Consider the following 24351-nt stretch of genomic DNA (forward strand, 5'->3'; position numbering starts at 1 on the left):
TGTGCCCTCTTTCATCACTAACGCACTTGATGGCCTCTCGCTCTCCATGCATTTATCAACTCATGGGGACCACAAGTGCAGCGGTGTGGGGACCCCGAGACCCCTCTCCTCGATGACCCCCGGCAGCACCCCCACAGCACTGCTGCTGCTGCTGGGTCCCAAGGCTGTGAGGCACCGCTGTGTGTTGACCCACATGTGACCTTCTTCCTGGCCCAGGGTCGGCTCTCCAAAAATACAACAGATGGGTTTCGGAGTGACAGTCAGGTGGGTGAACGGTCTGCCCTCAGAAGAACTCAGAGGGAGGCAGGGGGAGGCCCCCACCCCTACGGGGGGGCTCCCAGCAGGTGTGCAGCTGAACGAGCTAGGGTGCTGCATCTTTGAGGGCCTTAGGAACCCTGACCTTTGCACACAGTCCAGGAAAGAGCCAAGGGTTCCCCGCTCACCCCATGGCACCCGTTCTTGCAGACAGGTGAGTGTGGCCTGAAGAGGCACTTCCGTGGGCAACACAGATGCACAGTTCTTAGTAGAACAGACATTTTTAGAAATACAGCAGATATTAAAATTATAAAATGAAATAGATTTTCATCACTGTTAATTGTGAAACAGTCAAAATTTCTTATCATCATACCACGGAGTACACCCCACTCCAAAAGTACCTCCTGCGTACACACTGGAGGCTGGACAGGGCCAGGTAGGCAGGGGTACCCTGAGGCGGGGGGCGGGGGGCGGGGGGCCACATCTTTCTGCGCACATGGTGACCTTTATGTAACACAGATTTGACTAAAATATAAGAAACTGAAATGGAAAGAAGTGAAATACAGTTTTAAGCATGATCAGACTGTTATCACAAGAGCCCCATTAAGGGGAAGGCTTTGTTTTATAATAAAAAGGCAGCCTTACACCCTTCTGTCTTAGAAGGTGTAGCTCTGCACAACGTTGTTTCCAGAACGTAAAGGTCGTTTACATTTTAAGGCCTCAAATGTCATTCATCTTAAAAGAGGAAACAACTGTAGAGTTTAAAGACTGAAGGACCTCACACCAGCAGACAGGCAGTACCTTAGGACGGCGATCACCACCCGGACGGCTGTGCGGAACCTGGTGAAGGGGCGGGACTCCGCCGCCTTCCTGTCTGCTTTGGAAGGGAACACCCCCAAGTGGGCAATCATGGACAGGGTTTCCTGTTCAGAGTCCTGGAAGCCACCGATGAGCAGCAGAAGGTACTTCTTCTGATAAATCAGGGCTTTTCTAAAGCTCTCTGCTCTCAAATAACGCAGGTACAACTTTTCCATCTAAAAGAAAAAGAACAGTGAAACTTGGTCACAGGACAGAGACATCCTCCTCAGAAGTCCCCACAGCAGAGCTGTTGCACCAGGGGCTTTGAAAGAACCAGACTTTCTCCTCAGAAAATTATCACAGGAGTTGGCTCTCATGACATGTGACCAGAAACAACCTTGCTGCTCAGTGTTCCATCTGGTTTATGAGACAAAACGCAGAGCAGACGTTGCTTTGTCAGCACTGGAGGAGCCTGAGGGCCCAGGAATCAACCACCAAGCATGGACGAGTCTAGGGGCAGGTGGAGCTCTGCTCCCAGGCCCATGGGCGTCCAGGGAGGGGAGGCTGCAGGAATCCTGAGGTCACAGGCAGACATCAGCGTCCTATCCTGACGGGGCTTCCCTTGAGAGGCCCACAGCTTTGGCCTCATGGTCAGAAACATTGCGTGAACTGTGGGCTGAGGGTTTTCTCAGGCTGCAGACACGACGCCCTGGGATTCAAGGCATCAGGGGTTTCACCCGAACCCAGGATCTTAAGAGGCACCATGGGTGGAGCCTGGAGGCTCTGTAAGACAGTAAAAACACTCTGCATGACACTGGCATGGGGAATACATGTTGTCTTAATGTGTGGTCTTATACTCATCAAACCTACAGCCAGTACAGCCCCAAAAGTGGTCCCCATGTGATGACAACATGGATCTATCGACTACAACACACGCACCATCTTGGGGAAGTGATGGTATTCGGGGGCTGGGGGTGGGAAATCTCTGTAATTTCCCTTCAATTTTGTTGTGAACTTAAAACTTGCCTAAAAACATAAACAAGTCAGGAGCGGCCAGGAGATGGCGTCCCCACACTTAACACTGCCCTTGGGCTCGCGCTCACCTTGGCACTGCAGGCACCGGCGTCCAGTGCTGGGTCTGGGTGTCGTGCTGAGCCTTGTGAGACCATCTTGTCCTGCTTCCAGGCAGACCTGTCTGACCTCTGCAAGGACCACAGATGGTGTGTCTATACAGTCGTTCTCCAGGAAGAGCATCTCGAGAAAAGTGTCTGACTGCACAGTGGGGACTGCTCCCAGCCCTGAGCCATCCCCCACACATGCCCTCTGGACACGGGGGGGCTGGGCGGGTGCCGGTCACCTGGGTCCTACTTCAGCCTCTTCTCAGTGGTGCCCATACTGTCACGTGATTATTAACAGACCGTTAACACTCAGAGGTGATTATGACCCACCACTTACTGAAGGATGATTGCACAAAAGGTACATCTTTATTAAAAACAAAACCCTTAACATTTGAGAATTCAAAGCTTTAAGCCTACTAGATACTCTCATCCTCTCTGGTCCTAGAAATGCCAACTTCCAGCAGATGCAGATAGCTGGCTCTGTTCCAGTCCTGTGGAACCACACACCCTGGGCACCTCGGGGGCCATGCTGTGAAGAGGGGACATCGTCCCACATTGGTGGCACGGCCTGACACCTGCTGTGCTGAGCACCCTGCAGCTCCAGAGGGGACACATAAACAGAAGAAGGACCTACAGGGGGGGGGGTCTAGGCTGCCACCCACACAGATGGCCAGAAGCTTCCTGTTGCCCAGGCGGAGGGTAAGTGGGAGCCCTTGCTGGGGTCCCGTGCTCAGTGGCCTTCACGGCAGCCTGGCCATGGCCCGCCATGCACGGCAGTACCAGGAGGAGGCGGGTGCTGAGCTGTGCCACCTCCCTGCTGGGCAGAAGGCAGAGACCATGCTCAAGGCTCTAACACAGCCTGGCCTCCCTGGAAGGAGACGCTTCAGGGACAGAGGCCACCTCAACAGGAAGGAGACTCCCATGTCAGTTCGCCCCCAGCCGCCTCTGACTCACTCACTCCTTTACTTTCCTGATTGGCTAACTTCCACAGGAGAGACAAAAGCATCCCAGGAGACCTCGCCTTTAGTCCACCCAGGGTGCCCTGAACAAGAAGCCTCAAAACACACCCCGCGCAGTAGCCAGAGGGGCAGAGAGCCAGGCTCTGTGCCCATGGCAGCCCTCGCCTTATAAACCCCCCTGCCAAGGAGCAGCCATGCGTCTGCTTGTGGATGCGCCCCACGTCACAAGCACAGAGGGCTCTGCCTTCCACAGAGCTTCACACTGACAGACTGGAACTGGACAGAACTGAAAGACAGACCCCACGCCAACGGGACCCACCCGGCCTCGACAGGACACTCTGCCCCGCAGCACCAGAAATAAGCATGCACGTCACTAAAACCTTCTGCAAGAGAAGATACTAGACACAAATGGTGCATTTAGCCAACGTTTAAAGAAGAAACAGCCACCAGCTCCACATGCTCTCTTCCAGAAAACAAGAGGAGGGAAAATGTCCCAGCTCGTTAATAAGGCCAAAACCAGAGACAACAAAAAAACCTGTCCAGATTAAAATCCCCCCTGAAATCGGACACAGAAATGCACAACAATATGTAAGCAAACAGACGCAGCAGCACATGGAGAGAAAAATACATCGTGACCCGGTTGGGGTTTTCCTGGAACAACGAGAGAGTCCAGACTCAACAATCAATGGACTTCACCATATTAAGAGACGAAACAAGAAAGACCAAACTATCACACCAACAGAAGAAGAAAAAGCACGACAGAGTCCGACATCCACTCATGACAAAAGCCCCAGCAAACCAGGAACTGGAGGGAGCCTCTTCAAACTAACCCCAGGGCACCATCTTCCAGGGTAAGACAGGCTCCACCTGGGATGGGACGAGGCTGGGTGTCCTCTCCAGCCTGGCAGGGGGCAAGGACAGGAAATCATAGCCATGCCAAGCAGAAAGAAGGAAACAGACCCCATGTGCATATGACAAGACTGCCCAGGTAGAAGATCCTACAGATAGGCTCTGGGGGCCAAAAAGTAAGGCTTGGAAGACTGCAGAATGCAAGGTGGGTCTGTGAACATCAATCATGTTTCTGCACACCAGCCACGAACACCCAGAAAACAGAAAGCTAGAAAAGTACCATTTACAACAGCCCCCTAAAAAATGAGTTCTTTATGTAAAAATCTAACCTAATGTGTACAGGATCTGCAGGCTGATAGCTACAACACATTTAGAAAAAGAATTTTAATTGATCTGAACACATGGACATGAAAGTACACAGATAGGAAGATTCAAGACCGTTCAAGTACAGTTACAGATGTCAATTCTGCCCAAATGCTTAATAAAAAATTTGCTTCATAATTCACAAAATATAAAATTTACCCTTTTAAAGGGTGAAACTGAACTGGCACTAGTGGTAAAGAACCCAGTAGCCAATGCAGGAGATATAAGAGACACAGGTTCGATCCCTGGGTTGGGAAGATCCCCTGGACGAGGGCATGGCAACCCACTCCAGTATTCTTGTCTGGAGAATCCCATGGACAGAAGAGCCTAACGGGATACAGTCCGTGGGGTCACAAAGAGTCAGACATGACTGAAGCAACTTAGAATGCAAAGTGTGAAACTGAACTGGCTCTGGTATATTCTTCGGGTTGTGCAACCATCACCACTTCCCAGTTTCATCACCCAGAGCCGTGTGCCCTCAGCACTCACTCCCCACTGCCTCCCTCCAGCCACTAACAACCTACCATCTTGCCCCTGCAATTGTCTGTTCTGGGCATTTCGTACCAATGGAACCTACACATAATGTCATCTCTGGGAACTGGCTTCTTTCACCTGTCGTAATGTTTTCAAAGCTTACCCACACTGTAGCACTCATCAGTCCTTTATTCCTATTTCAGTTCAGTTCAGTCGCTCAGTTGTGTCCGACTCTTTGCGACCCCATGAACCGCAGCACGCCAGGCCTCCCTGTCCATCACCAACTGCTGGAGTCCACCCAAACCCATGTCCGTTGAGTCAGTGATGCCATCCAACCATCTCATCCTCTGTTGTCTCCTTCTCCTCCTGCCCTCAATCTTTCCAAGCATCAGGGTCTTTTCAAATGAGTCTGCTCTTCGCATCAGGTGGCCAAAGTATTGAAGTTTCAGCTTCAACATCAGTCCTTCCAATGAACACCCAGGACTGATCTCTTTTAGGATGGACTGGTTGGATCTCCTTGCAGTCCAAGGGACTTGCAAGAGTCTCCTCCAATACCACAGTTCAAAAGCATCAATTCTTTGGCACTCAGCTTTCTTTATAGTCCAACTCTCACATCCATACATGACCACTGGAAAAACCAAAGCCTTGACTAGACAGACCTTTGTTGACAAATAGTACTCCATTTATGGATATGTATTGTGTGCTGTCCTTAGTCGTTCAGTTGTGTCTAACTCTTTGCAACCCCATGGACTGCAGCCCGCTAGCCTCCTCTGTCCATGGGGATTCTCCAGGCAAGAATACTGAAATGGGTTGCCATGCCCTCCTCCAGAGGATCTTCCAAACCAGGGACCAAATCCAGGTCTCCTGCACTGCAGGCAGATTCTTTACCATCTGAGCCACAAGGGAAGCCCAAGAATACTGGAGTGGGTAGCCAATGCCTTCTTCAGGGAATCTTCCCAACCCAGGAATCGAACCGGGGTCTCCTGCATTGCAGGTGGATTTTTAAACCAGTGAGCTACTAGGGAAGCCCCCATTTATTGATATACCACATTTTACTTACACATTTATCAATTCATGAACTTTTGGATTATTCCTACATTTGGAAGGATGAATAATGGCAATAAGAAAGCTTGTGCACAAGTTTCCATGTGGACATATTTGTATTTTTATTTCTCCTGAGGGAGGCCCTAGAGGCAGGACTGCAGGATGAAGACAGCAGCCTCATCTGTTTTGAGGAACTGCTCGGCTGTTTTCCAAAGTGGCTGTACCATTTTACCTTTCTAATTCTTCCCACATTGATGTACAGAATGCAATTCCAGTCAAAACAACCAGCAAGATTCTAAAATATATATTGAAGAACAGAGGAACTAGCCTAACCAAATCACTTGAAAAAGAAGAAAAAAAATGGAGCATTCCACTACCTGACCATAATATCAGTCAGTTCAGTTCAGTCGCTCAGTTGTGTCCAACTCTTTGCGACCCCATGGCATGTGCCAGGCTTCCCTGTCCATCACCAACTCCTGGAGCTTGCTCAAACTCATGTCCATCGAGTCGGTGATGCCATCCAACCATCTCATCCTTTGTTGTCCCCTTCTCCTCCTGCCTTCAATCTTTCTCAGGATCAGGGTCTTTTCCAATGAGTTAGTTATTCACATCAGGTGGCCAAAGTATTAGAGTTTCAGCTTCAGCATCAGTCCTTCTAATAAATATTCAGGACTGATTTCCTTTAGGATGGACTGGTTGGATCTCCTTGCAGTCCAAGGGGCTCTCAAGAGTCTTCTCCAACACCACAGTTCAAAAGCATTAGTTCTTCAACACTCAGCTTTCTTTATGGTCCAACTCTCACATCCATACATGACTACTGGAAAAACCATAGCTTTGACTAGACAGACCTTTGACTAGACAGCAAAGTAATGTCCCTGCTTTTTACTATGCTGTCTAGGTTGGTCATAGTTTTTCTTCCAAAGAACAAGCATCTTTTAGTTTCATGGCTGCAGTCACCATCTGCAGTGACTTTGGAGCCCCCCAAAATAAAGTGTCTCACTGTTTCCATTGTTTCCCCATCTTTTCGCCATGAAGTGACGGGACCAGATGCCATGATCTTAGTTTTCTGAATGTTGAGTTTTAAGCCAGCTTTTTCACTCTCCTCTCACTTTCATCAAGAGGCTTTTTAGTTCCTCTTCACTCTCTGCCATAAGGGTGATGTCATCTGCACATCTGAAGTTATTGATATTTCTCCCTGCAATTTTGATTCCAGCTTGTGCTTCATCCAGCCTGGTATTTTGCATGATGTCTTCTGCATGTAAATAAGCAGGGTGACAACATACAGCCTTGACGTATTCCTTTCCCAATTTGGAACAAGTCTGTTGTTCCATGTCCAGTTCTAACTGTTGCTTCTTGACCAGCATACAGATTTCTCAGGAGGCAGGTAAGGTTTTCTGGTATTTCCATCTCTTTAAGAATTTTCCACACTTTGTTGTGATCTACACAGTCAAAGGCTTTGGTGTAGTCAATAAAACACAAGCAAATGTTTTTCTGGAATTCTCTTGCTTTTTCTATGATCCAATGATGTTGGCAGTTTGATCTTTGGTTCCTCTGCCTTTTCTACATAATATAAATCTACATTAATCAGGCAGCTCATGAAGAACAGACATATAGACCAGTGGGACAGAACAAAGAACCCAGACATAAAGACACAAATATTGTTGAATGACTTTGGACACAGGTACAAGGACAACTCAGGGAGAAAGGGAAATCTTGTCAACAAAGTGTGTGGGAGTGTCAGATATCAACAGGCATTAAAACAGGCCTCTACCTACCTCAAACCAAAACAAAACGAACTGCAAACAGATCATGGACCTAAACATAAAAAGAACAACTCTAGGACTCTTGGCAGGACCCATACAAGAACAAACTGATACAGGATTGCATCAAAATTAAAGGCTTTTGTTCTGCAAAGGACACGACACAGGAGAACACACTCAGATGGGGAGAAAATATTTGCAAATTATAATTCTGACAAAGGAGCTATATCCAGACCATGTAAAGAACTCTCAAAATTCAACAATAAGAAAACAAATGATCCAACTGAAGAAGAGGCAAAAGACTTTAATGGACACTTCTCCAAAGAAGATCCTCAGACACCACGCCACATCTATCAGCATTCTGCCGAGATGACAGGTAAAACACTAAACGCAAAGATGCAGAGAAACTGGAACCCTACTGAAAGGCAGCTGTTCTGGAATGCTCTGGACACTGAACACAGTGAGCACTGGACACAGCAATGCCCCAGCTGGGTGTTTACACAGAGAAAGGAACCCGTGTCCACACTCATAAGCTGAGGCACGTTCGTGCCAGGCAGGGCCACTCAATAATGGATGGGACTGAGCTGTGGACACTCCACCTGATGGACCTCCAGTGCTTTCCAAAAGAAGCGAATGGCCCCTCAAAGGCCCCAGCTCCGTGATCCCACTTAGAGGTGGCCATCACACTACCAAGAGGCAGAGTTAACTGAATGTAAATTTTAAAATAATTTGGAAACATTTCCATTGTTTTTTTAAAAAAAAAAAAAGTAATAAAAGCAAATTGCCAACAGGAAACCTAAATATAAAAAAACAAAAAAAACAAGGCACTCCTGAGAAAGTGTCTATCAAATGACACAACCAGGAAAATTATCTATTATTTTCACCAGACGAAAGTCAAATAAAACTCTAAGAAAATTCATCAGATTATTCAATTCTTGGTCAAAATTTCTTCTCATGAGCAGGTGCCAGGCACCATGTCCCGAGGAGGGTCACAGGGGTGTGCACACATCACTATCCGTGAACAGAGCCGGCATGCCGGGCGTGGCCCGAGGCCTCCGGGGCCCCTGGAGCATACCTTGCGAGTGCAGCCCTCCTGCAAGGTCCTCGGAGCCCGGTGTGTCCTCTCCAGCCGTGACAAGGCCTTGCACAGCTCCGCCTTCTCCCGCGTCACTGTGCTGAGTGCTCTGCTCAGGGACTCATTGTCCTTCAGCAGGACATCCACCAGCTGGATCTGCAGCTCTGCTGCTGTTTTCTTCTTGAGGCGAAAACAAGATCAGTGTCTGAGAGTGTTTAGTTAAAAGGCGTGCACACTACTTGTGGCTTGCATTGCTGGCTATTTCCAGGGATTTGAACTTTAAACATATTTGCGTTTGGTGGCAAGCCTGAGGGGCTGGGCAGAGTGCATCAAGTCACATTCCTTTAGGCATCGGCCAGGGAAGCGTGTTAGGAAACACAACCCGCTCTGACAGCACCTTTGTCAGGGGTAGCACATGAAGGGCTGTGGGAAGAGCATGCTCATCCCAAAGGGCCCCCTCAGGACAGGCTCATTCTTTCCAGGCTGGTGGGCATGGCGGGTCAGCCCTCCTGCTGCCTGTACTGTCCTGTCACAGAACTCTGTCAGGAATGCATAGCAGCAGTCAGGACTCCTGAAGGCCCCCTACACAGCTGATGGGCAGCTCAATTTCAGCCCAGGGTCTCAGCACAAGTGCAGGGTCAGCAGATGGGCCAGGCCATCAGCCACAGGGCAGGACAGACCAGCGCCACCGTGGGTACCATGGACAGTGCCCTCAGCCAACCGTAAAACAGGCTGATGGGGGGTAGGCAGGACTGGCCACAGTGAACAAGAAAGTTGGTCTCACCCGGCAAGAGCTGGACGTGCCCAATTCAGACTTCAGCGTCTCCAGCGTGTGCAGCAAAGACGCCACTGCCTTCTCGTTCGACGATGTCCAATCACTGATCGTCCTGGAGAAGGACACAGACACTCAGCAGGTGCACACAGCTCCCAGTGGCAGACACCCAAAGCCAAGCAGGTACTCTGCACAGCACCCAGGGTGCTCTGCAGTGACTGTGGCAGCCAGGATAGAGTGCAGCCTGGGGTGGGCGGTCTGTGAAGCCAGAAACCGCCAGCCACTGACCAGAGGCTCCCTCAGCGTGTCCCTCTCCCTCTGCTGCTCTCTGCTGGGACTCTGAGTCGGCTACTCAGAGACGGTCAGCTATTCTAAGCGAGACTTCACAGCACCAATAACTAAACTCAATTACAGGAGAGGGGCTGTAGTGGCTGAGCTTTTGTGTGCTCAGAAAAGGGCAAATGCCGGGAGCCGTTGTGGGAGATCCCACCCATGACAAGGTCATGAGGAAAAAACCTGACACGTGAGGCTATTCAGGATACAAGGGACCCTCCAGGTTAGCCTCGGCCTCTATCCCACCCTGTATCCTCCCCCCTTTTCTGTTGTTGTTGTTGTTTGCCCTGCTGAAGATTCTTGTGTTGCCTGCCGAGAGCTCTCCTGCTCCTCTTTCATTGAATAAAGACCAACTTAAAATCCTAATTAATAAATTTCCTAGACACTGGTACCCTATGAAGGGGCCAGGGATGAAGGAAATGCTTCAATTTAAACCCTTTTGCTGGCATTCTGGCTTGTTTGATAAATGTGTGCTCCCATTGCAAGAGATTAGCTGGTGACTTCTTGCAGGTAATTAACTTTTAGACTAAGAGCCTGTTTTGTGCTATATCTGCTGTTTTTGCAATCCTTTGCATTTCTGTTCTGTAAAAATGTAATCCTATCTAGTTCCCATGGAGATGACACCTAATAGAAAGAAAATAGACTAACCACAAAAAAGACAGGGTTGGCTACTGAAGTTGCTTAAAGTTACACCAGGTGCAAGCCATAAATTGTCAACAGGCCTGAAAGCCAAAAGATATTATACATAGAAATTAACCATAAAAAAGGCCCTAAATAGGCACAGAGTCCTTTGGGGGGTGAGGAAGCCCTATTAGAGAACACAAAAAATATTATTTTAAAAGTGGTTATTGGATCAACGTTTGATTGCTGTTAATGTGCTGAGGTTGTGCAGTAGAAACTATTGTTAATATAGTTAAAGATTTAGAAAAATAAGAGTTTAGCCCTAGTGTAAAAACAATAAGATAATTGTTAATTTTAACCAGGGGAAAGACTCTAATAAACAAAAAATATACAGAGCACACCTGGTTTCGTGAAGGACAAGCTGATGTAATGTTAAACTAAGTCTTTGTGCTTATCTGCCCCTTAGAAGTGTACCAACTTAGGGTATAAAGGCAATGGTGAAAAATAAAGCAACTGCCAGACTCTGCGGCACATCCCGGTCTGGTCTCTCTCTCTCTCGCTCGCCGACGCCGTTCATCCTGAGGGTTCCCCTGGATCCTGCTGTCGGCAGGACCCCGACAGGCAAATAAATGTTCTTTCCCACCAAACAGCTGGGTCTCAGGTCCTCGACAAGGCAGAGGCGTGTGCCAGGTGCAGCAGCCCCAGGGCCTCAGGCAAGGCAAACTCTGCACAGACACAGGGCACTGGGTTTGGAGCACTGGGTTTGGGCTGGACGCTCTGGGTGGGGAGCACTCATAAAGGGGTGTGGAGAGACCCAATCGTCTGCCATGTCAGAAGGCAAAACCCATATCCTGTGGTCATCTTTCAAGAGAACACTGTGGGATGTTTTCATCCCACACATGTGGGATGAGAAAGAGTCTGTCTCATTAAGACCTGGACCTCAATCAAAGGCATGCCCCAAATGCAGGATTTTCTTGGCACCGCAGGTGCTAGGCAGCAGGGGGTGGGCCCTGAGCCACTTGCCTGTCCACCGTCTGGTTGATGAAGCTGGTGAGGAGCCCCGCGGCGCAGAGCAGCTGCTGCCGCACCTTCTCCAGGCCCCGCTGCTGCTCGCGGAGGCGCTCTGGCTCCACGCTGGGCAGTGCTGCCCGCGCCTGCAGCTCCTGCACGGTCCGCTGCAGCTGATGGATCTTGTGCTCGTCCCGCTGGCGCTGCAGCTCCAACTCCCGCTGCGGGCGAGGAAGCAACCTCACACATGGCCCAGGGCAGAGACGGGGCCCAGGGCATAGCACGGAGGCTGCCCTCCCGGCCCGGGCCGACCAGGACGTGCTCTAGGCAGAGACTGTGGGCACCACGCTGAGCTGGGGGAGGAGTCAGGGGAGGATGGCCCTGCCCCAGACGAGCTGCCCAGCAGGCCTTGAGGACCCCCAGACAGGGCCCAGGATGCGATGCACGTGGGGGTGGTGGTAGGGCGGAACCACAGCCCGAGCACCCCTCTGCCTCTGCAGGCGCCCCAGCAACAAGAGGCCAGGCTGGGTCATGAGGCCCTCTGCCACCCCCTTGCGACCTGCCCTCCACTGCGGAGGAACCAGGCCACTTCCTGCCTGGTGCCTGGGACCAGTGCCTGAGGGAGGGGGGCTCCAGGGAACTGCAGACAGCCAGGCAGGACAGGGCAGGACAGGACAGAGAAGGTGCAGGCCTGGCCCGCCCCAATCAGGCCGGCACACGGGCTGGGCCTACTCTCCACCCAGAACCTCCCGATCCTCCCCAGCATCACCTCCTCAGGAAATGGCAGTCTTTATCGATTTTCCAAATGAGGAAAAAGGAACAAAACCAAGGGACCTGCTGATCTGTTTTTAAAAAAAAAAAAATGAAATTGGCCCTGAAGTAACTATCAGAAGCCTGGGCCATTATGGCCAGAAAAAGACCCCACAATCTGGATCAAGTTAACTGCTTGCAGTAAAAATAACACCAAAATGACAACATAGTTATTAATAAAAAAAAATACATATCAAGGTACATTGTGAAGGATAGCTAATAATTTAACTTGGAAAATACTTTGTATTTATTTTTTAAATAACTATGTTAACACATGTTAAAAAAAATTAATAAAAGATAAAAAAAAAGAGACCTAGCAGAAGTCTCTGGATAAGGTTTGGGAAGCCCCTTGAGAAGCAGGTGAAGATGACAAATCCCTCTTCCTGGGGAGACAGCCCCCACATGCACAAAACCTGGAACTCACTCTGGGGGCCCCAAATGACCAAAGCCCCACCCAGGCCGTGACTTCAGCTCCTCCGTCAGGAAACCCCCTGGCCGGGCTCTGTCCTCTGCCATAGCCCCAGATGACCCCTCCACTGCTGAGACCTGTGGTGATGAAACATGACTAAGTTCAGGGCTGTCTAACCCGGCAAGAAACACTATGCATCACTCACACACAACACACGTGAACCTGGAAAACACCACAGCGGGGCCAGACACGGAAGGCTACACCCCATGATTCACTGATACGAACCATCCGGAAGGGGTGGAAATCAGTCGACAGCTGCCGGGGCTGGGGTGCCTGCTCATGGGTTTATCCTGGGAGATGAACATGTTCTAAAATCGACTGAGTGATGGCTGCACAACTTCTGAATATACTGAAAACTGCTGAACTGTGCAATTGGTGAACTCAATAGTGTGAGAATATCTCACTAGTATTTATTTTTAGACCATTTTATGGCAGGCTAACCATTAAAAAGACAAACCTTTTTAGAATTTGGCAAAACACAAAGACAGAAATAATAAAGGTAATTTTTTTCAATGTTTTAAAAAGTATTTTTAAAAAGAACAAAATAAAAGTGAATTTTGAGGAAACACAGAATATAATATCCTCAGAAACAAATACTTTTGGTTGACATATAATGTATCTAAAATTAAGATCCATCCAAAAGATAAAGGAGGGAACACTTCCAAATCCATTCTGCATAGCCAAGACCTTCCTGATACCAGAACCAAAAACACAAGAAAAGTACAGAACAATATTGCTCCTAAATATAAATGCAAAATCCTTAACAAAATACTAGCAAACTGAATTCAGCACTAATTTAAAAAGAATTATACACCAAATTCTTTACTGTCTAAGCCACCAGGGTAAAGAATCCAGCTGTAATGTGGGAGACCTGGGTTTGACCCCTGGGCTGGGAAGATCCCCTGGAGGGCATGGCAACCCACTCCGGTATTCTTGCCTGGAGTCCATAAGGTCCCGGAGAGTCAGACACAACTGAGAAACTAAGCACTGCACAGACACCAAATTCAAGAGGAATGCAGCCCAAGAGGGCCAGCATGGCTGAAAACATGAAAGCCAATCGATTCAGAAGCACAACGGAAGCACAAAAGCTGTAAATCTCAAAAGACAGTGGAAGAGCACATCCAATACTCTCAATATTAAACTAGAAAGACTGAATAAAATAGAAATGGAAGGGACCTTCCTCTGATAAGGGGCAGCGACAAAAATCAAATAACTACCATCGTAGTCAGTGGTAAAAGATGGACTGCTCCCCCAAGATCGACAACGGGGCTAGACCCTTGCCCTCATGCCTGCTTCAGCACCCTTGTAGGTTCTGGCCAGGGCAGTCAGGCAAAGAGAAGAGATAAGGTTTCCAGGTGGGAAAGGAACAAGCAAAACTATGTCTCTCTGCAAAAAGCATGGTCTTCAATGTTGAAACTTCAAAGAATCTATTAAAAATACAGGGACTAACAGGCCAGTTCAGCAAAGTGGCAGGACACCAGATCCAAGTATGGAAGTCATCTGCATTGCTACCCGGTCGCAACAAGCAATCTGAAAACAGGAGTAAAAAATAACACCACTTACAACAGCATCAAAATATAACGTTTAGGAATCAATAAAAGAAATGCAAGGTTCAACCACCTGAAGTGATAAAACAAAGACCTAAATAAAGCAACTGAGCAAATAAATGGAGAGCCCTCAGATTTCTCCAACGGGAAGACCTAACACTGTTGAGGAGACAGCACCCCCAAAGCACTTTGCAGACTCAGTGCAATTCCTACCGAGATCCCAAGGGCCTTAACACAGAAGCCAAAGAGCCATTCACGGAGACACACGGAACTGCTTGGGCCTGAGGATCCAAAACGACCTCGGGAGAAAACAAGGTAGGAGGGCGCAAGCTCCTGACCTCCACTTGCTACCAGGCTGCAGTGACCAGGCCGAGGGGCAGCCTGGGGCCAGGACAGGTGCGCTCACCAGCGTCTCCTTGTCTCTCTGCCACCTGCTCCACGGCTGCAGGTCTGCTCGGCTGGGCCTCAGCTCCGCTCCCGTCCTCGAGTCCTCGCATGCGTCCTGCTCTATCTGTCCCCGGCCCCGCGCCGGCCTCTCCCGCGTTCCAGGCAGGGTCTCCGGAGGCATCTTCGGCGCCGCACTTACCTCCTGCTCCCGCTCCACCTCCTCGCGATGCACATGCACCTCGGCCTCCAGGGCGCGTCGCTGCGCAGCCTCCAGCGCCACCTCCAGCTCGTGCACACGCTCCTCCTGAGCCCGCAGCTTCTGCAGCAGCGCCTGGTGCGCAGGCTTCTCCTGAGGCCGCCGGCTCAGCCGTTCCGTCAGGACGCGCTCGTGCTGCAGGGCCTCCGACAGCTCGCGCGTGCGGTCCCGCTCAGCCTCCAGGCTCCGCTGCAGCTCGGACATGTGGCCACGCTCCTGCGCCAGCAGCGCCTCACAGCGCGACGCCTCGATCTGCAGCTCCTGCCGCAGGTTGTCCTTCGCTGTCTGCTCGTGTTTCAGCACCACGCACAGCTGGTTGCTCTGGGCACACTGCTGCTCCAAAGACGCCCGTAACTCCTGCGTCAGAGAACAACCAGGTGACAAAGATCAAACCAAGAGCAACAGCATCTGGCTAGTTTTCGCAGCCAGAGCTTCTGACACTCTCCTTTGGGTGAAGGGGCACGAGAAGTAACTGCCCGCCTTGTGACTCTGCATGAGGCGCTCTTCCGAGGACAGGGCCACCACCCAATTTGCCTCCCCCTCAAACCTGCAGCCCTGGACCCCACATGGTGCTCAGCTCTTCCAGGCCTGGGGGACACCCCTAACACACAAGCACATGGCTGCCACGGGGCTCTGGCTCTCTGCCTCCTCGGTACACGGGCAGGGCGCCCACAAGTCTTTGAAGCTGCACTGGCCTTGCAGCAGCGGTTGTGTGGAGGCGGTGGGAGACTCCCCTCAGCCCCGGCCGGGCCCCTGTCACCTCCAGGGTCTTGGCGCTCTGGCCCTCCCTCTGCATGTGCTGCAGCCGCTCCTCCTCCAGCTGGCTCTGCAGGGCCTGCTCCTTCGTGCGCTCACCCTCCAGCTGCCGCAGTGCGGCCTGCAGGTCACTCTCCTTACTATCCAGCACGGACCTGAGTGCAGACATGGGCTCTCAAAGGGACGTGGGCCAGTGCCAGGGGCTCCCAGGACCCGGCGACCCCGCTGTGCATTCAGTCCCCGCCCCCTACCAACCCACGGGAGCAGAGCGGCACGCCCCCACACCTATCAGGACACGGGGAAAACCTGGCTCCAGACATCCCCTTTCACTTCAAGGCTGGGAAGAAGGTGGCGGGAACCAAGCAACGGCCACCAAGTTTTGCCCAGAAGCCTGAAGACAGGATGGCTAGAAGGGGAAGCCTTGCAGGAGGGCCATACCTCAGCTGGAGGACCTCCTTCTGCACGTCATTGAGGGACTTGAGCAGCCGCTCGTTGTCCTGTCTACACTCGCAGAGCTCGGACTTCAGGTCTCTGACAGCATTCTGCTCTACCACCAGCAGCTTTCGGACATTATTTGCTTTCTCTTGCTCTTCGTTCAGGGTTTTCTGCAGGTCGCTTGCTATACATTTTTCCTGCTCAACCTTATACGCCAATAATTCAACTAAGAAAGATTAAACGAATTAAAATAGCATTATTCACAAGCTCAAAGTGAACGCACAAATGACTTAACATATCATTAGTAACAAACTAATGGGGATGGGATATGTTCACTTTGAGGGGGCCATGGGGAGACAGGAAGTTTTTGTGACCCTGAAGCTGTTGTTTACAACCACACCAGGATACTCAGGACCCATGCCTTCTGCTCACACCACCGCCAGCCTCACCTCATGGCCAGCTGAGTGTCCAGAGAGACATTGGGGGAGAGCAAGTGGGACCACCCAGCCATGCAAGTCATGTAATGTGATGGCAGGGCGGGGGGGGGATGCCCTCTTGACCCCTGTGCTGTTCAGGCCTTGGTCTCCCAGAGACAGAGGCTGGAGCTCAGCCAAGATGGACCTGCATGGAGCCCACCCTGCCTAGGGCATGAAGCTTGGTGTGACCGTCCCGTAGTCACCCTGAAATGCCACCCCACCTGCCACTCCTCCCACCAGAGAATCTAGCCTGGATGGCTTCGCTGGAGAACTATCCAAACTCTAAGGAGGAGGCTGGCATCACCCTGACACTGAAACCAGAAGAAAAAAACTATAGACCAGGACCCTCAGGAACAGAGATGCAAAACACTCGCAAACTCAGCCCAGAAGTGCACGGGCAAGCTCCAGAGAGGCTCGCAGACCATGCACTTGGCAGCCTGGGGAGATGAGGGGCTGGCCGCCCGGCCCGCACCACCCAACAGGTGAGTGTCGCGACCGCACCCACCCTGCCTGCGCAACCGGTGCTCCTGGCGGCTCCCGCGGGCCTCCGCGCTGGTCAGCGCCGTGCACAGCTGCTGCAGCTTCTCCTGGTTTTGCAGGTGTGTCATCCGCAGCTGGGCACGCAGAGCCTGGATCTCCGACAGCAGGCTGCTCCTGTCTGACAGGCAGAGGTGCTCCAACGACCTCTCCTGCTGGTCCCCCTGTGAGACGGGGGAAGAGGCAGGGTAGGGGGATGTCAGACACGGCAGGAGAGGGGCTCCCAAGGGCTGGGGGATGGGCTGGAGCAGCCCCTGCTCCCAGGATCGCTGCCACAGGACGAGTGTGACGACTGTGTGGTGGAATGTGGGCACAGTGGCACTCAGACCCTCAGATCGCATGAGGCTCTCCCCCCAGCATCTTGGCCTCACTTTTTGGGCCAGGTCAACACCTGCCATGCACCCTGACCCTCTCTGGCAGGGTGGGAGGCGGTGGGGAGGGAGATGGGGAGGCTGACAGGAACAGAACTCCCAGGGCCTTGCAGTGTCAACCCTCTGACCTTGGGCTCAGCGCTCACAACCTGCGGCTGGGCTGCCTAGAATTGCTGATTTGTTTTCAGGGAAAGAACAGTTATTTTCAGAACAGAGAGAGATACTGAAGGAAGATAAATGCATAGAGTTTTCCATTTCACGGAATTCATGCATTAAAAAGGAGCAGTCACTGCCTCTAAGGTCAGGTGAAATATGGGAACCGAAATTCACATCTGAAGCACGCTTTGTCACCCTCTGTGTCAGCATTGGCTGCAGGGGAAGTGGGGGCACCAGCTTACCTGCTCATGAACCACCTTCTCCAGCCTCTCGAGCAGGGAGCTGCAGCCCCCAGGGCCCAAGCCACAGAGCTGGGGCCACAGATCCACGCTTAGCATCTCCCGCTCCTTCTCATAGGCCTCCAGCACAGCCTGCAGGTAGTCTCCCCTCCAGGCCAGGCCCATGTTGGAAGATGCCTGAAATATTGAAACAAAAAACCCATGTTCCTACCGATGCATCCTGCAGGTTCAATAGGACCCACCTGACTGACAGGGACACATGCATGACCTCAAGCAGCCTGACAGGAGGAGCAAGCGGTACCTCTGGGGGCAAAAAACCCCTCAACCCCAGTGAAGACGGAACGCATGCCAGCAAGCAAACTTCTTCCCATCGCTATACCAGAGCCCCAGGACTAGGGGAGGCCGGACCCTGAGAGAGTGTGTGTGTGTGTGAGTGTGTGTGTGTGACGAGCCCAGGGGCTAGGGGAGACCAGGCCAAGTGTCAGTGTGTGTGTGGGTGCATATGTGTGTGTGTCCATGAGCCCCAGGGCTAGGGGAGGCCAGGCCCTGAGTGTGTGTCTGTATCTGTGCGTATGTGTGTACATGAGCCCCAGGTTTAGGGGAGGCCAGGCCCTGAGTTGTGTTTGTGTGTGTGTGTGTGTGTGTACATGAGCCCTGGGGCTAGGGGAAGCTAGGCCCTGAGCGTGTGTGTGTGTGTGTATATACATGAGCCCGGGACTACGGGAGGGCAGGCAGAATGCGTGTGTGTCCACAAGCCCCCGGGCTAGGAGAGGCCAGGCCCTGAGTCTGTCTGCATATGTGTTTTTGTGTGTACACAAACCTTGGGCTAGGGGAGGCCAGGCCCTGAGTGTGTCTGCATGTGTGTGTGTGTGTGTGTGTACACAAACCTTGGGCTAGGGGAGGCCAGGCTGTGTGTGTGTGCACACACACACATGCAGGTGCAGCTATGTGGTCCGTGTGTGTGTGTGTGTGTGTGTGTGCAGGTGTGTCTGTATAGACCGTGCACAGGCTGGCTGCCTTTTGGCGAGCTTGGGCCCACCTGCCCCCTTCGCTCAGGGTCTGCCCACTGCTGCAGCCACACTCCAAGGCCGCTGGCTCCCTGTGGTGGGGACGCGGCATCTGTGCCTCACCTCCGTGCTACCGATCAGTCAAGGGCGGACACTGAGACCCTGGGGTCGCAGACCCCGCCCCCACACCCAGCTCCATCACGGGCGGCCAGCAGAGCTCTGCCTCTTCCCCCAGGCTCTCCTGCCTGAACAGGGTCAGGAAGGTGCTGACGTGGGGCTGGAGCCCAGGGGACGCAAGTGAGAGAGTGGCTGACCAGGCACGGCTTCCCCGCCTACCGCTGACCTGCCTCTGTCCCTTTACTCCCATTTCTTGACTGCTCCATGCCCACTGCTTCTCTTCTTTACCTTGAAGGCCTGTACCTTCTCTCCCTTCTGGGGTCCGGGGGTGGGATGCTCCCTGGGAGCAGGCGCTGCCTCCAGCAGGCCCTGGCCCCCCACTGGAAGGCACTCGAGGGGGGCGCTGGGCTCACTCCTGCTCAGGATGTGGGGGGGTCCTCGGTATTCAGACAGGGCCAGGATGTGGTGGCTCTCATCACACACCATCTGCAGCAAAGCCTGAAACAGACAAACATTTCAGAAAGAAGGAAAAGCGGCATGAAGCCTCTTCCCATCGCTGTCACCCATGAAGGCACACCAGGCCGCCCCACAACCTTCGAACAGAGTCCACTGCTTTAACCAAACATTCCTCCTATAGCAGTCAGAGGAACCAGAGATCAACTTGCAAACATCCACTGGGTCATAGAAAAAGCAAGAGAATTCCAGAAAAACATCTATTTCTACTTAATTGATAAGCTAAAGCCTTTGTGTAGATCACAACAAACTGTGGAAAATTCTTCAAGAGATGGGAATATCAGACCACCTTACCTGCCTCCTGAGAAACCTGTATGCAGGTCAAGAAGCAACAGTTAGAATTGGACATGGAACAACAGACTTTTTCTAAATTGGGAAACGAGTATGCCAAGGCTGTATATTGTCACCCTGCTTATTTAACTTACATGCACAGTACATCATAAGAAATGCCAGGCTGGATGAAGCTCAAGCTGAAATCAAGATTGCAGGAAGAAATAACAATAACTTCAGATATGCAGATGACACCACCCTTATGGCAGAAAGTGAAGAAGCCTCTTGATGAAAGTGAAAAAGAGTGCAAAAGCTGGCTTAAAATTCAACATTCAAAAAACTAAGATCATGGCATCTGGTCCCGTCACTTCATGGCAAATAGATGCGGAAAAAGTGGAAACAGTGACAGATTTTATTTTCTTCGGCTCCCAAATCAGTACAGTGACAGTCAGTTCAGTTGCTCAGTCCTGTCTGACTCTTTGTGACCCCGTGGACTGTAGCACACCAGGCTTTCCTGTCCATCATCAACTCCCGGAGCTTGCTCAAACTCATGTCCTCAAGTCGCTAATGCCATCTAACCACCTCATCCTCTGTGGTCCCCTTCTCCTGCCTTCAACCTTTCCCAGCATCAGGGTCTTTTTCAATGAGTCAGTTCTTCCCATCAGGTGGCCAAAGTATTGGAGCTTCAGCTTCAGCATCAGTCCTTCCAATGAATATGCAGGACTGATTTCCTTTAGGATTGACTGGTTTGATTTCCTTGTGGTCCAAGGGACTCTCAAGAGTCTCTCCAACACCATGATTCAAAAGCATTGATTTTTTTAGCACTCAGCTTTCTTATGTAGCCATGAAATTAAAAGACACTTGCTCCTTGGAAGAAAAGCTATGACAAACTCAGACAGCATATTGAAAAGCAGAGACATCATTTTGCCAACAAAGGTCTGTATAGTCAAAGCTATGGTTTTTCCAATAGTCATGTATGGATGTGAGAGCTGGACCATAAAGAAGGCACAGTGCCAAAGTATTGATGCTTTCAAATTATGGTGCTGGAGAAGACTCTAGAGAGTCCCGTGAACAGCAAGGAGATCAAACTAGTCAATCCTAAAGGAGATCAACCATGAATGTTCATTGGAAGGACTGAGGCTGAAGATGAAGCTCCAATACTTTGGCCACCTGACACAAAGAGCTGACTCATTGGAAAAGACCCTGATGCTGGGACAGATAAAAGACAGGAGGAGAAAGGGGTGACAGAGGATGAGCTGGTTGGATGGCATCACTGACTCAATGGACATGAGTTTGAGCAAGCTCCAGGAGATGGTGAAGGACAGGGAAGCCTGGTGAGCTGCAGTCCATGGGGTCACAGAGTCAGACACGATTGGGCGACTGGGCAGCAACCACCAGCACTATCAGAGACAAGTGAATTTCCATGTGAGCTGCTCCAAGACAGACCCTACAATCCAGCGTCCTACCTGCTCCCTCAGGTGGACACTCGTTTCAGGGGAATCCACGGCCAGGTCAGCAAGACACCAGGTGGCTCCCTGGCTCTCCAGGACCAAAGCTGCCCTCCAGGAGGGAGACCTGAGGTCCACACCTGTGCTTAGGCGAGGCACCTGCAGACAGTACCAGGCCGACCACTGACTACTGCAGCCCTCCCACATCCCAGCTCGGCCAGAGTCCCCGCCACGGGGTCTGTGAGCATAGGAAGGGTCTTCCACACCACTGGGATTTGGAGGGGTAGTTACAGAGCGATGGGACATGGGACACACCTGCCGGCTGTCTGTCTTACCCACAGAAGCTGAGAGCAGAAGGTGGCAGCCCCCACCCAGGGCTGCCCTCCTAGAAGCTGGGGCTACAACGACATCACATCTGGGCACCAGGACTGAGCCCATGCCACGCACACACAGGCTCCACAAGGGCACCTTAGGGAAATGCAAAAAGAGCAACTTGGAGGCCTGTGACAAAGAAGAACTAGTCACTCAACTATAACTGAAACAGGTTTTCCTCTAATTCTAATGATGCGGCCAAAAAACTGAAATATGCTGGACACCATGATGTATGTTTACTTTGAAAGCAGTCATCTTTAACACCCTAAAACAATTTCACATTAAAAAACAGTGTACATGACACAGAATGGATGCAAACAGCAGCCACAGGAAAGGAGGGGTGGGAGACGGGGAGGGTCAAGTGGACAGGGAGTCCGCAGGCTGTGGGTCACACGATGAGAAGCCACATGCTCTGAAAAACACACTGGAAAAGAACAGTAGTGGCGAACAAGGTCCTCTGCCCTCACCAACCGGACCTTCACCAGGGTCCCCAGCTTCAGGACAGGCCGAGCTGGACCGCCTGATGCTCCTGAGACTCAGCCCAGGGCAAGAGGTCCACACGCCCCTGCTGAGGACATGAGGTGGGGTGGGGGCAGCCGGCAGGGAACATGGAAGCTGGGCTCCGACCGACAGAACAGGCTGCCTCGGGGTGACCACTCCCAAGTTTCTCTCCCACCATCTCAGCACTTCCCAAAAGGGCGTTGCTGAGTTTCTTTCTTTCTTTCATTTCTAATACCTGAGTATCAACTACTAAGTGTAAAAGCCTAAGCATAAAACATGGTGGTCATTAACAACCAAATGGCTTCTTTAAAAATTAGGAATCCTCATATGGGGTTGCCTGGGTTGGAAACACTAACAGAAACATGTTTTTAAGGTCTTCCGTCGTATAAAAAGTTGAGGAATATTAAAAAAAAGAAACAGCTAGAAGACATTACTTCAATTACAATTCTTAAAGGAATAAAAACAGTATCATTTTGAATACAATTTCAAAGAAAATTTTACTTAACATCAAAATTGTTTCCTTTGTGGACACTTACTACCTGAATAAAACAGGACAATGGGGGCTCTCTGATGGTCCAGTGGTTAAGAATCCACCTTGCAATGCAAGACACATGGGTTTGATCCCTGGTTTGGGAAGATCCCATATGCCGTGGAGCAGCTAAGCCCAAGTTCCACACTACTGAGCCAGCACTCTAGAGCCACGAGCCGCAACTGACTGACGCCTATGTGCCTGCAGCCTGTGTTCTGTAACGAGAAGCCACCCGAGAAGCCCATGCACCACAACCAACGGCAGTCCCAGCTCACTGCAACTAGAGAAAGCCCGCAAGCAGCCATGAAGACCCAGCACAGCCAAAGAATAAAAAAAAAATCTTAAAAAAAAAAGTGACATATTTACTTATTCAGCCAAGTTTACATCAATGGTTTTGCCATAAAAAGATTTCTAAAGTGAAGACAGAAAACCTGAGAAAAGTTCACCCCAAATTCTGCCTTTCAGGGTAGGGGAGGCGTTAACTGACCTTACTGTGGTCGTTTCTCAACACAGACATGTAAACCCTTATCCTGTCATATGTCAGCTAAGCTAGAAAAATGTTTATATTCTGCCTCCAGGTTAAATCCCTGGACGCTGATGGGGTGGCCATCTCTCCTCATCGCAGAGAACCAGCTTGACCCGAGAGCTCCTCTGGAGCACAGCTGTGAGAGGCCAGCATGGACTCAGCCCTGGGACCCAGGAGCTGCCCGGGGGGTGGGCTTCCAGAACAGAGACTCACTGGACCCTCTGTCATTCCCACCGCCCTCAGGACAGCAGCAGAGGGAATACGGCGACATCCTGGTGTGCCCGCGCCATACGATGCCAAACACACGTTCTGTTTGGGCTGTACGAGCCAAGAGCAACGATCTTCCTTCTCAAGAGCAAAGAACAGCACCTCGTGCAGACTCAGGGAAGGATGAAAACACACCTTTGAGCCGTGGGCCTGCGGCAGAGCGGGGTGGGTCCTCCTGAGCCTGCAGAGCGAAGCCCCTCCCGCCTCTGCGGGTGTCCAGCTCTCGGTGCCCTGGCACAGAACCCCCAGGTTGTCTCAGGAAAGCCTCCAGGGCCAGACAAACAAGAACCACAACTGCTTCCCAAAAAGGGCTGTGAGCTCCGGCACCTGAACTAGACCTGGGACACAGATCGAGTTTTGTCTTGAGATTCATCATGACACTGTGCAGGCAGGCCCACTGTCTGCTGTGCTGTGACAGGCACTATGGGAGGAGCCGGCCCCCCAAGCATGGCCGTGGCCCCACCAATGCAGCAGGGTACCTACCTGGGACAACCGTCCCCGTGACCCTCCCAACAGCAGCATCTCTCCTCCCAGAAATACGACACAAGGCACAGAGTCAGAGCAGGGCTGAGGCTGGTACAGCTACTAGACGAGCCAGAGGGAAGGCCCCTTGAGCTGCCCCCTCCCCACAGCCATTACCTTCACTTGCTTTGGATGGACTTCCTTCTCCTTCATGGCGTCCAGTGGCCGTGGGCAGTCCTTGGGGGTGACGGGGGGTGCTGCGGGGCTGGCAGTGGGAGCTCCCAGTCGTCCCGAACCTTGGCTCAGTGGTTCTGCAAACCCCACACCACCGCCTGGAAACACACCGCACAGTCAGGGCTGGACTGGCCCAGAAGTCTAACTTCTCACACGTGCCAAGGAGCACTCAAACACAGAAAAATACAGAGAGAAACAGAGACTCAGAGAGTCAGAAGAAACAGAGTCAAGGCAGCT

At 51.4% G+C, this 24351-nt stretch overlaps 1 protein-coding gene across 8 annotated transcripts in view; it reads right to left on the bottom strand.

Annotated features, from left to right (window-relative positions):
• PCNT (pericentrin) overlaps positions 1-24351 on the bottom strand; it is a 104915-nt gene that overhangs the window by 4053 nt on the left and 76511 nt on the right. For 6 of the 8 annotated variants that reach the window (XM_061167384.1, XM_061167389.1, XM_061167385.1 and 3 more), the window contains 12 exons: positions 24058-24212; positions 19296-19490; positions 17872-18045; positions 17071-17266; positions 16093-16315; positions 15659-15809; positions 14662-15255; positions 11445-11650; positions 9480-9582; positions 8696-8875; positions 2157-2255; positions 1057-1289 (listed from right to left, as the gene is read on the bottom strand). In XM_061167384.1, the coding sequence (XP_061023367.1) occupies positions 1057-1289; positions 2157-2255; positions 8696-8875; positions 9480-9582; positions 11445-11650; positions 14662-15255; positions 15659-15809; positions 16093-16315; positions 17071-17266; positions 17872-18045; positions 19296-19490; positions 24058-24212 (2509 nt within the window). The remainder of the gene's footprint in view (positions 1-1056; positions 1290-2156; positions 2256-8695; positions 8876-9479; positions 9583-11444; positions 11651-14661; positions 15256-15658; positions 15810-16092; positions 16316-17070; positions 17267-17871; positions 18046-19295; positions 19491-24057; positions 24213-24351) is intronic. The other 2 variants (XM_061167387.1, XM_061167386.1) reach the window with 2 other exon arrangements.

This window comes from Dama dama, chromosome 19, assembly GCF_033118175.1.
Source record: "Dama dama isolate Ldn47 chromosome 19, ASM3311817v1, whole genome shotgun sequence".
NCBI classification, from domain to species: Eukaryota; Metazoa; Chordata; class Mammalia; order Artiodactyla; family Cervidae; genus Dama; species Dama dama.